The following is an 18,806-nucleotide window of genomic DNA, read 5'->3' on the forward strand; positions in this document are numbered from 1 at the left end:
TTGGACAAAACCCTGATGGGGAGACCTGGGGGCGGGGGGGTGGAGGAAGCGGGGAGTGGGGAGAATCCCTGTCATATCAACATCCCAGTGACAAGTGCACTTTACCCAGGTTCTCTAAGATGGAAAAGTTTAAGACCCAAAGGAATTTATCCATTCTTTCAAAACCAAAAAAACCTACTGAGCTCTTTTAGGTATCAGATAATGTTCTAGAGATACAATGGTGAACACAACCAAATTCCTAGTCCCAAGAAATATACATTGCAGTAGGGAAGACAGACAGTACACAAATAAATATATGACCTACACTATATATACTATAATATAATGTTATAATTGTATAGAACTGATAAAATACTAGGAAGTGAAATAAAGCAGAGTTAAGGGGATTGAGAGGGTTTCTTTAACAGATAAGTGAAGGACAGCCTCAGAGTAGAGGAGCAGAGACGTGAATGAAGTGCGAGAGTGAGCCATGTGGGTAGCTGGTGTTGTTCCAAGTAAAGGGAATAGACAGTGCAAAGGCCCTGTGGCAAGTGTGTAGACAGTGTGTTCGAAGAACAGCAAGAGGCCGATGTGCTTAGGGCAGAGTAGCAAAGGGATGCAGGGGGGAAAAGATAAGGCAGAGAGTTAGCTGGGCGTCAGAGGATGTTGGTTCTTTTTCTTTTTTTTTTAACTGAAGTATAGTTGACTTACAATGTTGTGCTTGTTTCAGGTGTACAGCAAAGTGATTCAGTTATACATATAAGAATATATATTCGTTTTCAGATTCTTTTCCATTACAGGTTATTACAAGTATTGACTATAGTCCCCTGTGCTATAGGTCCTTACTGTTTATCTATTTTATATATAGCAGTGTGTATCTGTTATTCCCAAACTCTTATCACTCCTCTTCTCTTTCCCCTTTGGTAACAATACGTTTGTTTTCTATGTCTGTGAATCTATTTCTGTTTTGAAAATAAGTTTATTTATATCACTTTTTTGGATTCCACATAGATGTGATATGATACTGTTCTCTGACTCACTTCACTTAGTATGATCATCTCTAGGTCCATCTATGTTGCTGCAAATGGTATTATTTCATTCTTTTTTTATGACTAATATTCCATTGTGTATATATACCAAAGCTTCTTTATCCATTCACCTGTTGATAGACATTTAGGCTGCTTCCTTGTCTTGGCTATTGTAGACAATGATGCTATGAACATTGGGGTACATATATCTTTTTGAATTAGAGTTTTCGTCTTTTCTGGATATATGCCCAGGAGTGGGATTGCTGGATCATATGGTAGCTCTATTTTTAGTTTTTTAAGAAATCTCTGTACTGTTCTCCATAGTGGCTACATCAATTTATATTCCCACTAACAGTGTAGGAGGCTGCCCTTTTCTCCACACCCTCTCCAGCATTTATTATTTGTAGACTTTTTGATGATGGCCATTCTGACCGGTGTAAGGTGATACTTCATTGTAGTTTCTGTTGTTGTTGTTTTTTGCGGTACGTGGGCCTCTCACTGTTGTGGCCTCTCCCGTTGCGGAGCACAGGCTCCGGACGCGCAGGCTCAGCGGCCACGGCTCACGGGCCCAGCCGCTCCGCGGCATGTGGGATCCTCCCGGACCGGGGCACGAACCCGTGTCCCCTGCATCGGCAGGCGGACTCCCAACCACTGCGCCACCAGGGAAGCCCTTCATTGTAGTTTTGATTTGCATTTCTCCAATAATTAGTGATGTTGAGCATCTTTTCATGTGCCTATTGGCCATCGGTATGTCTTTTAGAGTATATTGGTTCTTGATGGCATGGATAGGGAGTTTGTGTTTCACTCTGATACTGATGGAAAACTACTAAAAGATTTTGTGAGAAAAGTTACAGTCTGTATGAGGCCAAGAATGGATGCAGGAAGACTTGTGTATTCATTTCTTAGGGTTGCCATACAAAACCACAAACTTGGTGGCTCAAAATAACAGAAATTTATTTTCACACACTTTTAGAGGCCAAAATGGTAAAAATCAAGTTGTCGGCAGGGCCATGCTCCCTCTGAAGGCTCGAGGAGAGAATCCTTCCTTGCTCTGGTTCTGGTGGCTCCGGGCATTCTTTGGCTGTGGCAGCATTGTTCCAACCTCCACCTCTACCTTCACATGGTCTTCTCGTCTGTGTCTGTGTCTTCTCCTCTTCTGTCTCTTCTAAGAACACTTGTCATTGGATTTGGGGCCTACCTGGATAATCCAGGGCGATCTCATCTTGAAATTCTTAATTTATCTAGATCTACAGAGACCGTTTTCTCAAATAAAGTCACATTCTCAGTTCCAGGGGTTACCATGTGGACACCTTTTGGAGGCCACCTTTCAACCCACTACATCTAGTCAGGAGGCTATCACAGTAGCCCAGAAAGGCGGTAAGGGTGACTTGCCTTAGAGTGGTGGCAGGCAGATGGTGAGAAGTGGTCGGATTGTATTAGGGTGACAGCTCAATGGAGAGGATTCACTCGTTCATCATCTCCACAAATATTTCTCGGGTTCCTACCATGTTCCAAGCACTGCCGGCACTGAGGATACAGCACGGAAGAAACAGATGCAACCCTCAACCACCTGAGCTCACATCACGGTCCAGCAGCAAGACACATAAGTGTGCTATGTGTCATAAAGGAACACGCAGCAGACAGAGCAGCCCTAGTCAGTACAGAACACTGGAAGGAGGAATACAACTTAGCCAGGCCAAAGGGTACCCCGGGGGTGGGAGATGGGGAGGGTTGAGAGCCCTGGCAGAGAGAGCTGAATTTGTGGAGTTCCTGGTCACAATGTCTTTAAAGAACCAGACAAACAAGGGTGGCATGTGGCCTTGGGGCAGCCTGGCCATCAGAATGTCTCAGACCACCCAGGACATACCGCTGTCCACTCGTAGCCTGCCAACACATCTGCTTCTGAAGTTTGCATTTGCATGTGTAATCATTTTAGCAACCCACCCCCTCCCTAACTCTATGGCCCCGGATCCTACCATAGCGACACCAGGTACATGAGCAAAACTGTTGCCCACAACCCGAGGTTATCCAGATCAGGTGAGGCTGCGCCCAGCATGCTACGTACACCACCCTTGAGTCACCCCCAGGGTCCTTAAGGAATCCTACCCACATCCCTGCAGTTAACAGGTCTTCAGCTAATCAAATCCTAACCTTTAAATTGCTCACACAGACCCTGGGTTTCACTTGCCAGCTGCAGATATAAAAGTCTGACTACTCAAGAAGTTGCTTTTCAGGAAAGGTCTTTCATCGGTGAGATTCACAAAACTCAGTAGCATCTCAAAACCTCGCAGATGAAAGGCAGAGTCGAAGAATAAATGGAAATGAGCAGGATTCCTCTGCTGTGTGGTTTGACTACAGGCCCGCCCCTAACGTTTGCGGGGCTCTAGGCAAAAGTGAAGGCGGAAGCCCACACACTGCATGTCTAAACACTTAAAAGATCAAGGTAAGAGACACTTAAACTACGGCGTACCCTCCTACTTTAATAATGAACCCTTCATAACGATCTGGATGGCCACAGCCCCCCCGTCTGCAACCCGTCTCACTTTCTTCCTAATGAGGCTTCATGCTGCACTGAAATGAGTCCCAGGCAAAGGCAAGTGGACACCCTAGCCCACACATCCAAGCCCCAAATAGTCCCCCATGGGCCACACCTCATGTCTAACGGTCCGCCTTCGGGATAATGGATCCCAGAAATAGCACAGGCTCCCAGAAGCTGACTCAGAGCCACTGGGTAGGGAATTCCAGGATCCCAGTTATCTGGAGTATGGTCTGGAAGGGCCAGTTCAGGGCTCTGGGTGGGCACAACCCATTAGTCCCCCCACCTTATGGGGAAGGGGAAAACTGGGGGAGGGCCCATAATCTTTGGTTGGATTGAAGTTACTTCCTGCTGATTGTTAACAGAAACTGGAAGTATGGGGGCATCCAACCCTTAGTTAGGTCACTGGTCCTGCCGAAGTGCCAGAGGGGAAAGCGGGTCTAGCCCAATCTAAGAGGGTTAGATTAAGACAATCTAAGACAGTCTGCTGGATCCAGGGTTGTCCTTCCCAAACAAATTGTAAGAAACAATCTGCTATTGATAAAGGGAATGCCTAGGACTCCGAATAATCTCTATACAAAGTAAAAGCAAAGAAAGTACCTCGCTGGCATGAGAAGTTCCTTCTTCGAGGCTGTTATTTGACTTTCCATGATGGCAGCTGGGTACATTTCAGTGTCCTGCTCCTGGTCAGGTCCCATTGTCCCATCACTGTCGGGGTCTGGGTGAGGAGCCACCAGGAGACCTACCTGATAAGCCAACAGCTATGGACTCCCGTGCACGTACGCACACATACACATACACACACCACGCCACACATATGTCTACAGGAAGGAAGGGTAGAGAACAGAGCCTCTGACTGAAGACAAGCAGCCTTTCCATGGATATAGTGCAGGACACGGTTCCACTTATGAATCGTTCATTCATTCACTCAAGCAACAAATACTCAGGGAGAGTCTAGTAGATGCCAGACACTGCACGGTGCTGGCATTGCCCATCACGGGGCTAAGCACTGAGCAAACTAAACCCTAACTCTGCCCTCTGACTTCCAACCTAGCTAAGAAGAGAAAGCCATGCACTAGTGATTTTCAAAACGAGTTGAAATTAAAAAATGAATTGTACGGACAGATCTTGACCACTGCTTGACTTCTCAGGTCAGGGAGGGAGGCAGCATCCCCATCTTACAGGGGCTGATGGTCTCAAAGTGACAATACCAGTTGGGACATGATGGAGGCATGCTGGGCGGTAATGGGCCAGGATCTAGGAACTAAAGAAAGGCCTGGGGTGCTTGAGGACTGAGTCATATTTTTTGTTTTCACAATGTCGTCCACACATTTCTTCCCAGCCTCTCACACAGCCAGGGTCTGAATTCATAAGACGACCAGCTGAGTCACGAGCCTTTTGAGACCATAGGACCAGTGCCGGTGTAGACATCTGTATGAACCCCTTTCATTGTTTTTCACCCATGGACCTTGGGTTCTAAAAATTTGATCCACCCACATTTTTATCTTCCTCTTTTCACAGTAATAACTCACTTTCCTCTTTTTTATTTCTGGCATATAACGCTCAGGACTCAAGGCTTCTGTGTGCTTGCTAACAAGTGTCTCCTTGCTCAATTTACATAAAATTTTAATTGCCAGTGAGGAAAGTTTGTATGCAGTGATCTACCAGGAGCAAGATTCTGATACTCTTAGAGATGGTACCAGACCACGGTAAGTCCTTGACTCAGTGGCCAGAGGCAGGAATAGTCAGGGAACAAGCTGCCGGGCTCGTCCCTAGAGTGTGGAATTCCTCTGAAGTGTTTTAAACAATCTTCGTAGCTTGAAAATCAGGAATTTCATCAAGGAGAGTCCATTTCTAGCATCTACTATGCTGAGGGACAAACTACTAATTTCACCAATGGAAACCTCTGTGGAAATGTTAATTAGCAGCATCTGGTGTGGATCAGAAATCCGAGTGCTAATTGAAGCAATTGTAGTCGTTATCTCTGGAGTGTGGTCTTTGGGATAAAATGTTAGGCGATCACCTTGAAGTGAGAATTCCTGATTAGGGAACTGACAGCCCCTGGAGTACAGGTTAAAAATGTACACATTCCTATCACATTCTCTCTATGAAAGCCTTTTAAAGAAAATTACAGACATTATGCTGCCCACACGAAGCTCTCATTCACTCTGTGTTCTCAGTATAACCGTCTGGGGGGAAAGGAGCATGAGACACATTTTCTAAGGAAGACAGTCCATCCCAGGCAATAAAAGGCCCGTCGTTGTTTCCTATCTCCGTGTAACTTATTTCTCAACTGTTTGCTGGAAGCTTTCCAGAGTCCTCCTGGGTTTCATATGCACACAGTCATGCTAGGTTTTGCGGAAGAGGGGTGGAGAGGTGGGTGTCCCAGGAAAATGGAATGCGGAACACTAAACCTTCAGCCTTGACCGTCCTTCTGAGAAACGGAGGGGATTTTTAAAGACTACAGAGTGGGACCTGGAGCGGGTACAGATACTCACCCTTCTCTGCAGACCCGATTCCCAACTAGGTTCCAGCCTCCCTTCTTTTTTTTTTAGCATCTTTATTGGAGCATAATTGCTTTACAATGGTGTGTTAGTTTCTGCTGTATAGCTAAGTGGATCAGCTATATGTATACATATATCCCCATATCTCCTCCCTCTTGCGTCTCCCTCCCACCCTCCCTATCCCACCCCTCTAGGTGGTCACAAAGCACCGAGCTGATCTCCCTGTGCTCTGCGGCTGCTTTCCACTAGCTATCAATTTTACATTTGGTAGGGTATATATGTCAGTGCCACTCTGTCACTTCGTCCCAGCTTACCCTTCCCCCTCCCCGTGGCCTCAAGTCCGTTCTCTCGTAGGTCTGTGTCTTTATTCCTGTCCTGCCCCTAGGTTCTTCAAAAACCTTTTTTTTTAGATGCCATATATATGTGTTGGCATATGGTATTTGTTTTTCTCTTTCTGACTTACTTCACTCCGTATGACAGTCTCTAGGTCTATCCACCTCACTACAGATAACTCAATTTCGTTTCTTCTTATGGCTGAGTGATATTCCACTGTATATATGGGCCACATCTTCTTTATCCATTCATCTGTCGATGGACACTTAGGTTGCTTCCATGTCCTGGCTATTGTAAATAGAGCTGCAATGAACATTGTGGTACATGACTCTTTTTGAATTATGGTTTTCTCAGGGTATATGCCCAGTAGTGGGATTGCTGGGTCGTATCAGCCTCCCTTCTTTGCAGACCTGATTCCCAACTAAGTTCCATCCTTGACTTTATCCCAACGTTCTGATACCTGCCCTTAAGTGTTACTCCTCCCCGCTCTTCTCTCCTGTGTGTGAGATACATCGATAGCATCGCTGCCTTTCCCCTTCCCCCCTGTACTGAAAGCTTCACTTCATTAATTCTCACAAATAAGGGCATGGGCAAACTCAAAGCACACGCCTGTCGTTATTTTTTCAGAGCATTTATTCTTTTTGACGTGGACCATTTTTAAGTCTTTACTGAATTTGTTACAATACTGCTTCTGTTTTATGTTTTGGTTTTTTGGCTGCAAGGCATGTGGGATCTTAGCTCCCCGACCAGGGATCAAACCCATACCCCCTGCATTGGAAGGAGAAGTCTTAACCACTGGACCACCAGGGAAGTCCCGCACATGCCTGTCATTTGAAATTGGGTGCAAAACATCTGCCTTCAGCTGAAATGCATTAATTATCATGGCACAGTTCCTGGAATCGAGTGGAAGGAGAGAGCAGTCCTCCAAATGAGCTCACTGACCAGAGGGAACAGATGCTGGAGAAAGGGTCACGTGGTTTTCCAGGGGCAGGTTTCCTCTTTGGATGCCAGGATTTGTAGGGATAGCCATTACCAACCATGGGAGTGTGGCTGATGAAATTAAGGAAGGCATTTTTAAATTCAATTACACCCTCAGTGGAAATGGTCTCACTAATGCTTGGGGAGAGAATTATACCCAGTCCATAAAGCCTAACGTTTCTAAACCCAATTTTGCGAATTATCCTAAAGGTTGATTCAAGATCTCTCTTCCAAATGGGAAGTTAAATATGGCCAATGGAAGGAAGACATCCTCAGACTGACTGAGGGGTTTATCAGCCTGTAAGAGTTTTAATTAATGTAATCACTAATGTTGCATTAACGGTTTAGTGAAGGAAAGTAATTACTCACACATCCGCTGTATCAGATGGGAAGATTAGAATTCATTTTCCAAAACGATTAGCATTTTGCCAATTAAAAGAATCCCTTCTCCCTGCCAGCAGCCCTGTGACCTCGCTCAGCCGAAGCTCATTTAGATGAAACATATTTTGCGTCAGAAGACAGAGCAGGAAGAGATGGAGAATTAAGGCTGTGTTTCTTCTTAGTGCCTTCTCAGGGCACAGCAAGCGCAGGGGTCCCCGTGAGTTAATAATGTCCCGCTTTATTTGCATAGTCACTCACTTCGGTCACTTTGGATTATACCACTGGCTGCTCTGTTACCCTGCAGCAATTAAACAACGGAAAGGCCGGTGGAAGACGAGGCCAAAAGGAAGCAAGGGGAGAGCCTGGGTGGAATGGCCAAGCCTAGGGTCCAGGGGTTGGACAAGTGCCAGGACTCACTGTTGCCCCATCCTGAGTGACAGCTGGAACCGGCTCTGCTGGTGGGCTTGGGCCATCATGCTTGCCCGCAGGGGCTCCCTAAAGTGTGAAGCTGTGTCCCTTGAGCCCTCCTACGGATGGCCCCTGAGTGTCGGGTGTCATCTCCGTGCCAAGACTTTGGCAATATGGTCCGACGGCTCTCCAGCCCCCCTCCTCACCATCTCTGGCAGATCCTCTAGTGACACCCACTTGGAACTCTTCATTTCTTAAAAATCCCATAGTTGGGGCTTCCCTGGTAGCGCAGTGGTTGAGAGTCCACCTGCCGATGCAGGGGACACGGGTTCGTGCCCCGGTCCGGGAAGATCCCACATGCCGCAGAGCAGCTGGGCCCGTGAGCCATGGCCGCTGAGTCTGCGTGTCCGGAGCCTGTGCTCTGCAACGGGAGAGGCCGCGGCAGTGAGAGGCCCGCGTACCGCAAAAAAAAAAAAAATCCCATGGTCTTTCAGATCAAGCTCCTTGGAACCTGTTACTCACCCCATCAGCAAACCTTTTGCCTACTTTGTTAGAGCATCACCCTTCCTGCTTCGCCCAGGGTAAATGGCACTGGGCACTGACTAGAATAACTACGGCCCCCACTTTGCACACTCAGAGTCCCTCCGGTCCTGCATTTTTGCATTGTGTTATATTACACTAATCACAGTGAGCTACTGAGACAGGAACTGGGATTGTACTCTGCTCAGTATTCTCAGCCTGTGCCGAGGCGGTGCACGTGTCAGCTGGTGCATCCATTCTTGTCGAACGGCTTAATGATCGTGGGCATACATTAGCCCGCCCTGCCTCCCCCACTGTCAGCCTCATCGAAGCTCAGCCTAGGAGGCCCAGACTGGTGGGATCAGCTAACATCACAAAGGAGGGAACTGAGCCATCTGCATACAGGTGGGCATTCCCTCTTCACATGTGCTCCTCACTGGTGAAGCGCCGTTTCCAACGGGGGCTGACCCTCACTGAGTGCACCGCCTGGGTTTCCTTCTGCTATGTCTCTGACTGCGTTTAACCAATGGGAGGTACGGCAGGAGACTGGAGTCGGGGAAGAAAGGGAGGTCGAGGTGTTTCTTCCTCATGCCCTCCTTACTTCGGTTTCACATCTCTGATACTAGCTGCACAGAACAGGATGGAGAAGATGGAAGGTGCCTCTGCAGAAGGGCAGAGAATAGCCCAGAGGCCATTTCTGAGATGGGAATTTCAGGATATTCCATCATCATGCATTGGCATCGGACAGGAGGCCCCAGCCAAGTGCTATGTTGGGGTCTCCAGACCCTTCCGGTGGCCTATGTTCAGCCCAGAGTGCTGCCCAGGTGCGAGGGTCAGCTGACCAGTACCAAGGCAGGCAGCCATGGACCGAGGGGGAAGGCCACCGAAACGCTTCATCCCAAACCGTGTCCAAACGGAAATGCCTTGCTGATGTAATACTTGATGTGGTTGTTAAAGCCGTTTGACAGGCACTGTTTCATTTGATCCCCCGACAACCCTATGAAATAAATATTTTGCTGATGGGGCAACTGACTTAATCAAGGCTGCTGGACAAGTAAACGGTGGAACAGACCAAAGTTGGCCAACATCCAGCTGGTGATCTTCCCAGGCTATGATCCATATCACCTTTAACTGATCTGGGCTCCATTCCCATCTGCACCCCTTATAAGCTGTGTGACCCTGGGCAAGTGACTCAACCTCTCTGTGTCCGTTTCTTCATCTAGAAGACACACATAACATGTTTCTCTCGTGACTGCTGTGACCTAAATGAGGGTGGGGGGCTTCTCAGAGGCTAGGAGAGGGGACAGCGTTTGGGGCTTTCCATGAGAAGGCAACACCAGGTCCTCTTGAGCGAAACAGAAGAGGCTGATCTTCTGCCGGGCCTGTTGGGGGGACCTGGGAGGGGTTCTTGCATCTGGCTGGTGGAGTGTATGAGCCTGGGCTACTTGTACAATCCCAAGGGATCCTAGGAATTGGCCCCCCTCCTTCACCTGTTGACTAAATGATATCAGCCACCAGCAAGCAGGTAGGAACTAAGCCAGATTCAACTTTTTTAAAAAGTAAGAAAATTGATCTTTTCTGTGAGAAATTAAATAATGACACAAAAAATATCTACTTTCCACAGCGCCTAACACTTAGTAGATGCTACATACTAGTTAATTCCCTTCCCCATATTTAACACTAAAGGCTGAGTCAGACTCACCACTAGCAGGATTCTGGAACACAGCCTTTCCATCAAGGGGAAGACACCGTCCCCCTCGGGACAGGTGGCTTGGCGGGTGTGCAGGATGGGTGATGACAGGCTGCCCAGTAGCTGCCACGCAGGAGCTACTGGAAGGGCCCTGTAACTCACCCTCCAGGTCAGCTGGGCTCCTGGTGGAGGAGAGAGCGGGGGCGAACAACTCCAGAACAGAGCTAGTTGGGCCCCCAGTGTGTGTGTATGTGTCCCTGGGTGCTCTAAAGAAAGGGAAGCTCGCCAGGCCTCCACTCTCAGCCACTCTCTGAGCCCGGGGAGATGGAGACTGGCCGTAACAGTGATGAGTATGAGAGACAGACCATCACCCATCACCCTGGTCATGCTGGGAAGGAACCGAAGCGAGGCAATTGCCCAAAGGCACCCGAAGTCCAGAGGGGCTTGGAGAGCGAACCTGAGGGCAGCCCAGAGAAGGCTGCCACTTGAACGCCTCATGCCTGGAGCACCCTGCAGACCAGCCACCTCCCCTGCACAGCCCAGATCCCACAGACTAATTAAAGAAAAAAACCTCAAAGAATGGGGGAGGGAGCTGGAGGTGGGATTATTGAGGGGAGGGCAGTTGCTGTGCTCAGAGTCATGAGGCGTGAAAATGAATCCCATCTTTCACGTCCCAGCTTTGTAACCTTGGGCATGTTACCACTGAAGCCTGTTTCTTCAACTGAAAAACAGGAATCACAGTCCTTGTGCCAGGGAGAAGCCTTTTCAAAACCGTAATTAATTAGATACGCACTAATGTCTGTACCACCTACACCGAGAAACGCAGTGTTGATTTTGCTCACAGCTCTATCTCTAGGGTCTGGTCATGGCAGGTGCTCAGTAAATGCTTACTGATACCTGATCAGAATGTGTTGTCACAGCTCCTGACGTTTTGAGGGCACTGGTGGGCACGCTGTCGTGAAGAACAAAAGGTCAAGAGAGTCTCAGGGGGGAAGCTGCCTAGTGGTGAGCCCCTGGCAAGTTGCTCTGGAACAGTGAGCCTAAAGCAGGACAGAAGTGTGCCTGGTGGGGCAAAGTCCCAGGAGTCATAGCTCAGGCTCCCTCCCTGGGGACTGTGGTCCAGCTGCACACAATCAGCTCGGGGTCCCATGGTTGCCTTACTACCTAGAAGGGCACCGCAGATAGCACAGCCCCTGGCAGCACTGGAAGGACAAATAGGTATTTACCAAAATTTTGTTCTAAAAATAATAGTAATGATAAAATAGGGGAAAAAAATCCATTGACTTCCAGTCCCCGCACAAAAATATCAACAGTATCAAAAAAGCACAAAAAAATTGATTTCTTTGTTCTTTCTGACTAATGACCATCAGTGCAAGTTATTTGAAGGGGAAAATTGCCTGAGTATCTAATTGAAGAATCAGAAAGGCAGAAATATTGCATTTTCTTGGATGAGTTTTCAGAATCTCAACCACCCAAAGCATCCACCGTGTCCCTCATTGTTTTAAAGTTTTGTTTCCTTTTTTTTTTTTTTTTTTTTGCGGTACGCGGGCCTCTCACTGTTGCGGCCTCTCCCGTTGCGGAGCACAGGCTCCGGACGCGCAGGCTCAGCGGCTATGGCTCACGGGCCCAGCCGCTCCGCGGCATGTGGGATCTTCCCGGACCGGGGCACGAACCCGCGTCCCCTGCATCGGCAGGCAAACTCTCAACCACTGCGCCACCAGGGAAGCCCTGTTTTCCTTTTTAAATATACTAATACATTTGGAAAATCTCTTCTTGCAGGAGGAATCTCTTGAAGAAGCTTCTATTTCCGATTGGGTAAATTTACATTCTATACTGAAATGAAATGACTTGGAGAAGACTTCAGCATCTAAATCTGGCAAAACATTCAAAACAATGAATTCCGTCTCATTAAAATATTTGTCAAAACAGATAATAACAAGTGTTGACAAAGACGTGGAGAAATTGGAACTCTCTTAGATGCCTGATGGGGATGTAGAATGGTGCTGCCATTTTGGAAAAGAGTCTGGCAGGTCTCATTTTTTTAAGAAATAGAGCTTTCTCTACCGGTAAGGGAGAGTCTGCTTTCCACATTCTGAACACCGGGGGAGTCTCAGCCAGGCTGAGAGACTGATCTCACCGCCACTAACGTTCTTCTCTTTCGCCTACAGTATGTGTCCGGCCGATGCGCCGTCACCCAGAGCGCCCCGGAGCCCGGCAGCTTCCCCCCTCACCTCCTCCCCCCACTCCTCCGCCACCACGCCCGCCAGCCCCACCTCCGCCACCACGCCCGCCCTCACCACCACCCCCCGCACCAGGAGGCGGGGCTCCACGCTGCCCAGGTGACGCCCTGCACCTGCCCCTTGTTCTCCTGCCAGTGGGAAGGCCACCTGGAGGTGGTGGTGCCCCACCTGCGGCAGATGCATAGGGTGGCCATCCTCCAGGGAGCCGAGATCGTCTTCCTGGCCACGGACATGCACCTCCCGGCACCGGCCGACTGGATCAGCATGCACTCCTGCCTCGGCCACCACTTTTTGCTGGTGCTTAGGAAACGGGAGAGGCACGCAGGGCACCCCCAGTTCTTCGCCACCATGATGCTCATCGGGACCCCCACCCAGGCCGACTGCTTCACCTACCGCCTGGAGCTCAACAGAAACCACCGGCGTCTCAAGTGGGAGGCCACCCCCAGGTCTGTGCTGGAGTGCGTGGACTCGGTGATCACTGACGGGGACTGCCTCGTCCTCAACACCTCGCTGGCCCAGCTCTTCTCCGACAACGGCAGCCTCGCCATCGGGATTGCCATCACTGCGGCGACGGAGGTCTGCTCCTCGGAAGCTGAGATGTGAAGCAGAGGTCCCGGACGGTCACGTGCGGCACCCCCTTCCCCGAGGAACTCTGCCTGCGCCCTTGGATCTCAGAAGGCCAGGACTCCAGGCTCCTTTCTATCCTTCTCCCTCCTTCTCTCCTTCCTTCCTTTCTTTTTTTGTCTCAGGTACTTTGTGGTATTTGATATTCGTCTGCCATGGGCATTATGTTAGGTAAACATCTTGTGGTTCAAGATCTGGGTGTGAGGTTTGTCCTGATTTGTTGGTATAGTTTTATAGAACACTTTCAATCCTATTCAGTCAGAATGGTGATTTCTCGCCACCGTCTCCTTGCAATTCCCTTCTCCGCTGCTTCTAAATTGAGCAAAAGTCACCAAGGTCACGAAGCAGACTCTTGGGGTTGAAAGGAGACAGTGTCCAAATCATTTCTTCCTTCTCTTTTTAATCTATTTCAGAGTGAGCTAACTCTGAAATGCGTGCCGACAGCAGATTAGGGAACGGGACCTGGCCAGCTCAGAGGTATGTATTTCAGACCAACCAGACGCAAGTCTGCCACCTTCCCAGGAACCTCAGGGGCCACGCTGCCTGGACACAAGGAGATGGCGTCTCCCCCGAAGGCCAGGGCGCCGGGCTGGAGGCACCACCACGCCATGTGTCCTCTGGCTTGATCCCGGGGCTGGGGGGAACGGGCAGAGGTTGAACCCTCTTTTGCCAGGCTGTTATGAGCTTGCTGTCAGCCCGGACCATCTTTTCCTGCTCCAAAATCAAAGGCCTCAAGGGTTTGGTGCTTTCTTCAAAATCTCTTTGCCGTCTGTTGAGCAATTCATAGAAAAGGATGGGCAAGATGCAGGGGAAGAGAAGCAGCTGAAAAAGCGAAGGATAAAATGAATCTCCCACCTCTGGGAGGGCGTTCTCTCCTGAGAGAGCTTTATTATCAAGTTATAAAATCCACCAATCCTTTCCCTGGGGTGGAGCACGTTTGTATCAGGCAAAGAGCCCTCTGTGCCCTTGACAGTTAATAAGCAGAACCACGATTCGGCATCAAACACAAGGAACTTGAAGGGTGCGACCAGGTCCTCTGACCTGAAGGGCTGTCCCCATCACTCAGACACCTGAGAGGGTCCTCTTTCCTTCCCTTACTTCTAAAATGCTCCGAGGGCCCCATTCAGCACACACACGCTATCACTGGTCAGTATGCGTCCAGCGCCCCGTTGCAGTATGAATGAAGAGGCCACGAAAATCCATACTGCCTCCAGGTAGATGGCCTTCTCTTATTCGGCTGTCAGAACACTTTGCCAAAGCTCTTCTTGTGGAAGTCTCTCGTGTTTTTGAAGAAAGTAAGCATGTTCGGTCGAGCCCGTCTCGTCTGATGGAAGCTGAATACCTGTAAGCCTTCCCAGTAGGCCCTCTTCCCCCTCCTTTTGGTCATTTTTGTTCTCCCCTCGGCCAATCCCTGGTTGCAGCAGCTACACGGGGCCCCCAAACCCCACACGACGCTCACCAGTGGACCTTTCGCCAAGCAGACGTTGCTCTCGGTCCCGTTCCCTCCCCTGGCCATCTCGGCTGGGTCCTGGCAGGCCTCCCAGTGAGGATTTAGTTTCGGGCAGCTTTTGCCCTGAATGGCCATCAGCAATCTTTTCTCTGCCAAAAATAATTGATCCAGAAACACAACACCCTTCCCCCCAACAACTGGGTCATCCTGCAGCCACCCGTGCTGCCAACCCGCAGCTCCAGCAGTTCTGATGCACACGGCAGGGTGGGGAGAGGGGACTTTGGAAGGAGAAACAAGATCCTGGTGGCCACACTGACAGGGACAGAGATAACAGCCAAGCTAGCCCTTGAGGCTGAGCCTACATAAATGGTCAGTGCAGAATGGAAGTCAGGCCAGGCAAAGAAGATTGCCTTTAATTATCCTTCTCTCCATGTACCTGCAGCTGCGATAGACCCCATCACTACCTGTGGCTATCGTGGACCTTTAAGAAACGGATCAGGTTAATAATAATAATAGTACTCATGGCTACCGCTTATTGAGGGTTTACTATGTAACCTAGTGAGCTAAGTACTTTGAGTATATTATCTCATTTAATCCCCATGACAACCTTATGAAGCAGGTACTATTATTTCACCCATGAAGAAACTTAAGCTAAGAGGGATTAGACACTTTTAAGGTCACACAGTAGCAAATGGTACAGCTGGGTCTGGAATTTAGCGTGTCTTGCTCCAAAGTCCAGGCTTCAGACCAATACCAACTATGTCATTTCTAGAAATTCATGGACCCAAGGCTCAGAAGGACCAGTCATAAATACTGAATGGCATACAGAGGCCTTTTAGTAGAGTTGTATTAAATGCGCCCTTTCATTTCTTCCCTTTCTCCCTCTTTTCCCAGACCAAGATAGAACGGTGTGCTAGAGCCGGCTTGTGTAACAGTTGTGAAATTCTTTAGGAATTTTACAAACTGTTAAGCACAGCCACTATTAAAAATTAAATTATATAAATTTACAATTAAATAAGTTCTATTAAAAAGAAGGTAATAAATACTCAAAACTCATCACTTCCTAATTATTTCACTACTCTTATTTTCTATGCTCTCAAGATTATTTACCTTGATCATATGTGTGTGGTGAACATACTATATAATGATGCGCTACCAACCCCATGTTTGGTGACATCATGGTAACAGCTTGAAACTGGCCACGGTGGCAGTGTTTACCCCATGGAAATTGTCAATGCTATAAGCCAGGGTGTCTCCCACTTGGAGAACTAGCTGTGAAAACCTTTACCAGCACACCACTGCCTGGACAGTTCTGATGCACATGGCAGGGTGGGGAGAGGGGACTTAGGAAGGAGAAACAAGATCCTGGTGGCCACACTGACAGGGACAGAGATAACAGCCAAGCTAGCCAAATAGCAAATTTTCGGGAAAACACAAATTGTTCCGGAGAAGGGGGTCTGAGGCCTCTAAGCAACTTCAAGGGCACTCCCTGCCCTATTCCAGATCCTTCCCTACTGCTGTTAGTGTGGGAAGTTCTATCTGATGACTTTCATGGAAAAATTATGGTTCCACAAAACCAACCTATTGCAATCCCAATCCCAAAAGTAAGACCAAACTCTACAAAATTAGAATCTCCCATTGCTTGTTCTTATAGGTCATTTTTCTTACCTCTGTACATAGACCAAAACCTAAAGAAATATTTTACTTTGCTATTAGAGATTGGAAATATCCAACATCTGAGAATGACACAGTGGGCAGTAGTTGCAAACATCACATAAAATGTATGACCACAGAAATAGGACCCTCACATCCTCAAAGCTGAAGGACAAAAAAGGGAACAGATCAGGGGATGTTACATGAAGAACAGAGCCTAGCGCTAATCTGGCTACTTCACTGCAACCCAACAAGGAGCCTGTTCACAATCCATAGCCTACCCAGACCAATACTCTTTCCAAATTAAGGGTATGGTTCCCACTAGGATAAAAGTCACAAGGAACTCCAGGCTGAGTGCCCTGTAGCAGGCAGAATCTCCAAGGTCAATAGTGAATCAGTTACTCTGATCCCAGTGGCTTCAACGTAAGTGAAAGAAGTGAGGCTTGTTGAAGCCTCCACTTGGATGCAATTTCTGGTGGAAGGGGAAGGGATTGTGGACTGGACATCAAAGAATTATGCTTCGATTAAAGTTCAGCTACAAATAGCATCAAGAGTAGAGTCTCCTAGTAGATTGTTAGACCTTCAGATTATTTGTTCTGAAGATTTCCTTTAAGGATTGGTGAGCTCTCTAGTGTATTAACCTGGACAATGGCCAGCCAAGAAAAACTTCACTAAAAAGAGATCCAAGAAATCTGTCGTAGATAAGCGTTGATTTGTTTCCCCCAAATCAGATTATCACATGGGTTACCTACATGGGTTAGGGTTTGTGTTTTCCAATATTGTATGAAAATATTTAACCTCGAGTACTGTACTATAAACACTCCCCTCCCCTTTTTAACCTTTTTTTAGGGTATTGAGATGAGACACAGAAAGGAAATTGAGAATCACTTTACTTGATCTGAATTGATGTGTATATAATTTTCTAGGCTTTCTTATGATGTTAAAGACAAGAAGCAGCAGCAGATTTAGAATTCTACTTTCTCTCTACTCTGTCTCCCATGGAAAATGTCATTAAATTGCATTTGATATTGTTTCCTCGAACCTTTGGAGTTGTTTGTCGTTGTTGGGATTTTTTTTCTCTCCATAGGCTACTGTGCGACGTGAGGGAATAGAAATGAAACGGGATACGGACAGTGCAATTATCAGAAATTCACCAGCTGCCACGTTTGACTTATGTTTCATTATCTTCCTCCCCTTTTCATTTTTGCCTCCATTTTAAAGTCATAATTGGATGTAGGGGAGAAAGTACGGCTGAAGGTGAATAAATGCTGTGGCAGCTAATTTGCCCTCAGTACTATTTCAGCATCTGGTGCTACCCTGAGAAGAGAGACCAAAGCCTCCCTTGCTGGCCGTCACTGCCCACCCCCTTCCTCCCAGTGCCCCTTATCTCAGCTCTCCCCTACCTCTGCCTGACAACAGTGTCCCTGAAATTTACTTCTGGGCCTATCAGATCAGTTGTCAAGGGAGCCTTCATGGTTTAATTCGTTAGTTTCAGGCCACTGTTAGTTACTGGCAAGATCAGGATTGCGCAAGTTTTAATCCTATTGCCTGTCAAGTCATCTTAATCTCTATCTTCTTCCCTACATTCTTGGTCCCAGAACCTGTTTTCTGCTCTCACAAAGGTTTATAGAAAGCGCCTCGAATTTGAGTGATCAAAACTGACCACAGGGCCAGCATGAATATTCACGAGCCAGGTTACTTTCCAGGCCACGGCCTTTCTTGGGACAGTTCTGCACACCACGGTGTCCCAAACACTTGCCCTTGCCCTAAAAATACACTCAAAGACGCACAGTAAGGTTGCTGAGTGCCAGAGAGACACTCCACTTAAAGAAGGGGGAAACTCACCCATCGGAAAGTCAGCCGGGGAGGGAGGCCCAGCCCCGAACCCACTCTGGGACGCAAGGTTAGTTCTCAGACTTGAGTGTGCTAAAAAATGATCAACAGAACTTGATTTCTGGGCCCCAGAAACTAGAGATTTTCCTTCAGGAGGTCCAGAGTGGAACCCAGGGCTCTGACTTAACATTCTCCCCCAGAGGATTCTGCTGGACGTATGTGGCTGAGGATTAGATTCTCAAATCCAGAACTGAACACACTGATGTTAACAGGGGCCACAGGAGACTATAATAAAGGAGCAGATAAAGCCACCTGAAGAAGAAAGCCGGTCTTTCTGCGGGAGGAAGGAAGGCAGGAAAGGAGGTGATGGGAATCGATCAGTTACCTTCAGATGGAGAAGCAGGAAACACTTAAATGGAGTCCAAAAAGGAGAGCAGACGGCAATTGTGTAGGGGTTCCCTGTAAACCAAGTTGGCAGAGGGAACTCTATTCTCCTGTCATTTGGGGGCAGAGATGGTATGTACAGAGGCGCGAGAGAAGGCTGGGCAGGCAGCCCTCTGTGTAAATCTTCCCCAGGAGCACAGAAGGGGCTTATCTTGTAAATCCCTGCCAGGTTGGGATGGTAATTCATATTTAAATCTCTGCCCCCA

The 18,806-nt window shown here is 48.0% G+C and overlaps 1 protein-coding gene across 1 annotated transcript in view; it reads left to right on the top strand.

Moving 5' to 3' along the window:
* Nucleotides 1-13,199, top strand: part of SIAH3 (siah E3 ubiquitin protein ligase family member 3) — a 71,947-nt gene extending 58,748 nt beyond the window's left edge. Inside the window, exon 2 of the mRNA XM_065896257.1 lies at nt 12,525-13,199. Within this exon, the coding sequence (XP_065752329.1) occupies nt 12,525-13,199 (675 nt within the window). The remainder of the gene's footprint in view (nt 1-12,524) is intronic.
* Nucleotides 13,200-18,806: the final 5,607 nt, after the last annotated feature.

This window comes from Phocoena phocoena, chromosome 18 (assembly GCF_963924675.1).
Source record: "Phocoena phocoena chromosome 18, mPhoPho1.1, whole genome shotgun sequence".
NCBI classification, from domain to species: domain Eukaryota; kingdom Metazoa; phylum Chordata; class Mammalia; order Artiodactyla; family Phocoenidae; genus Phocoena; species Phocoena phocoena.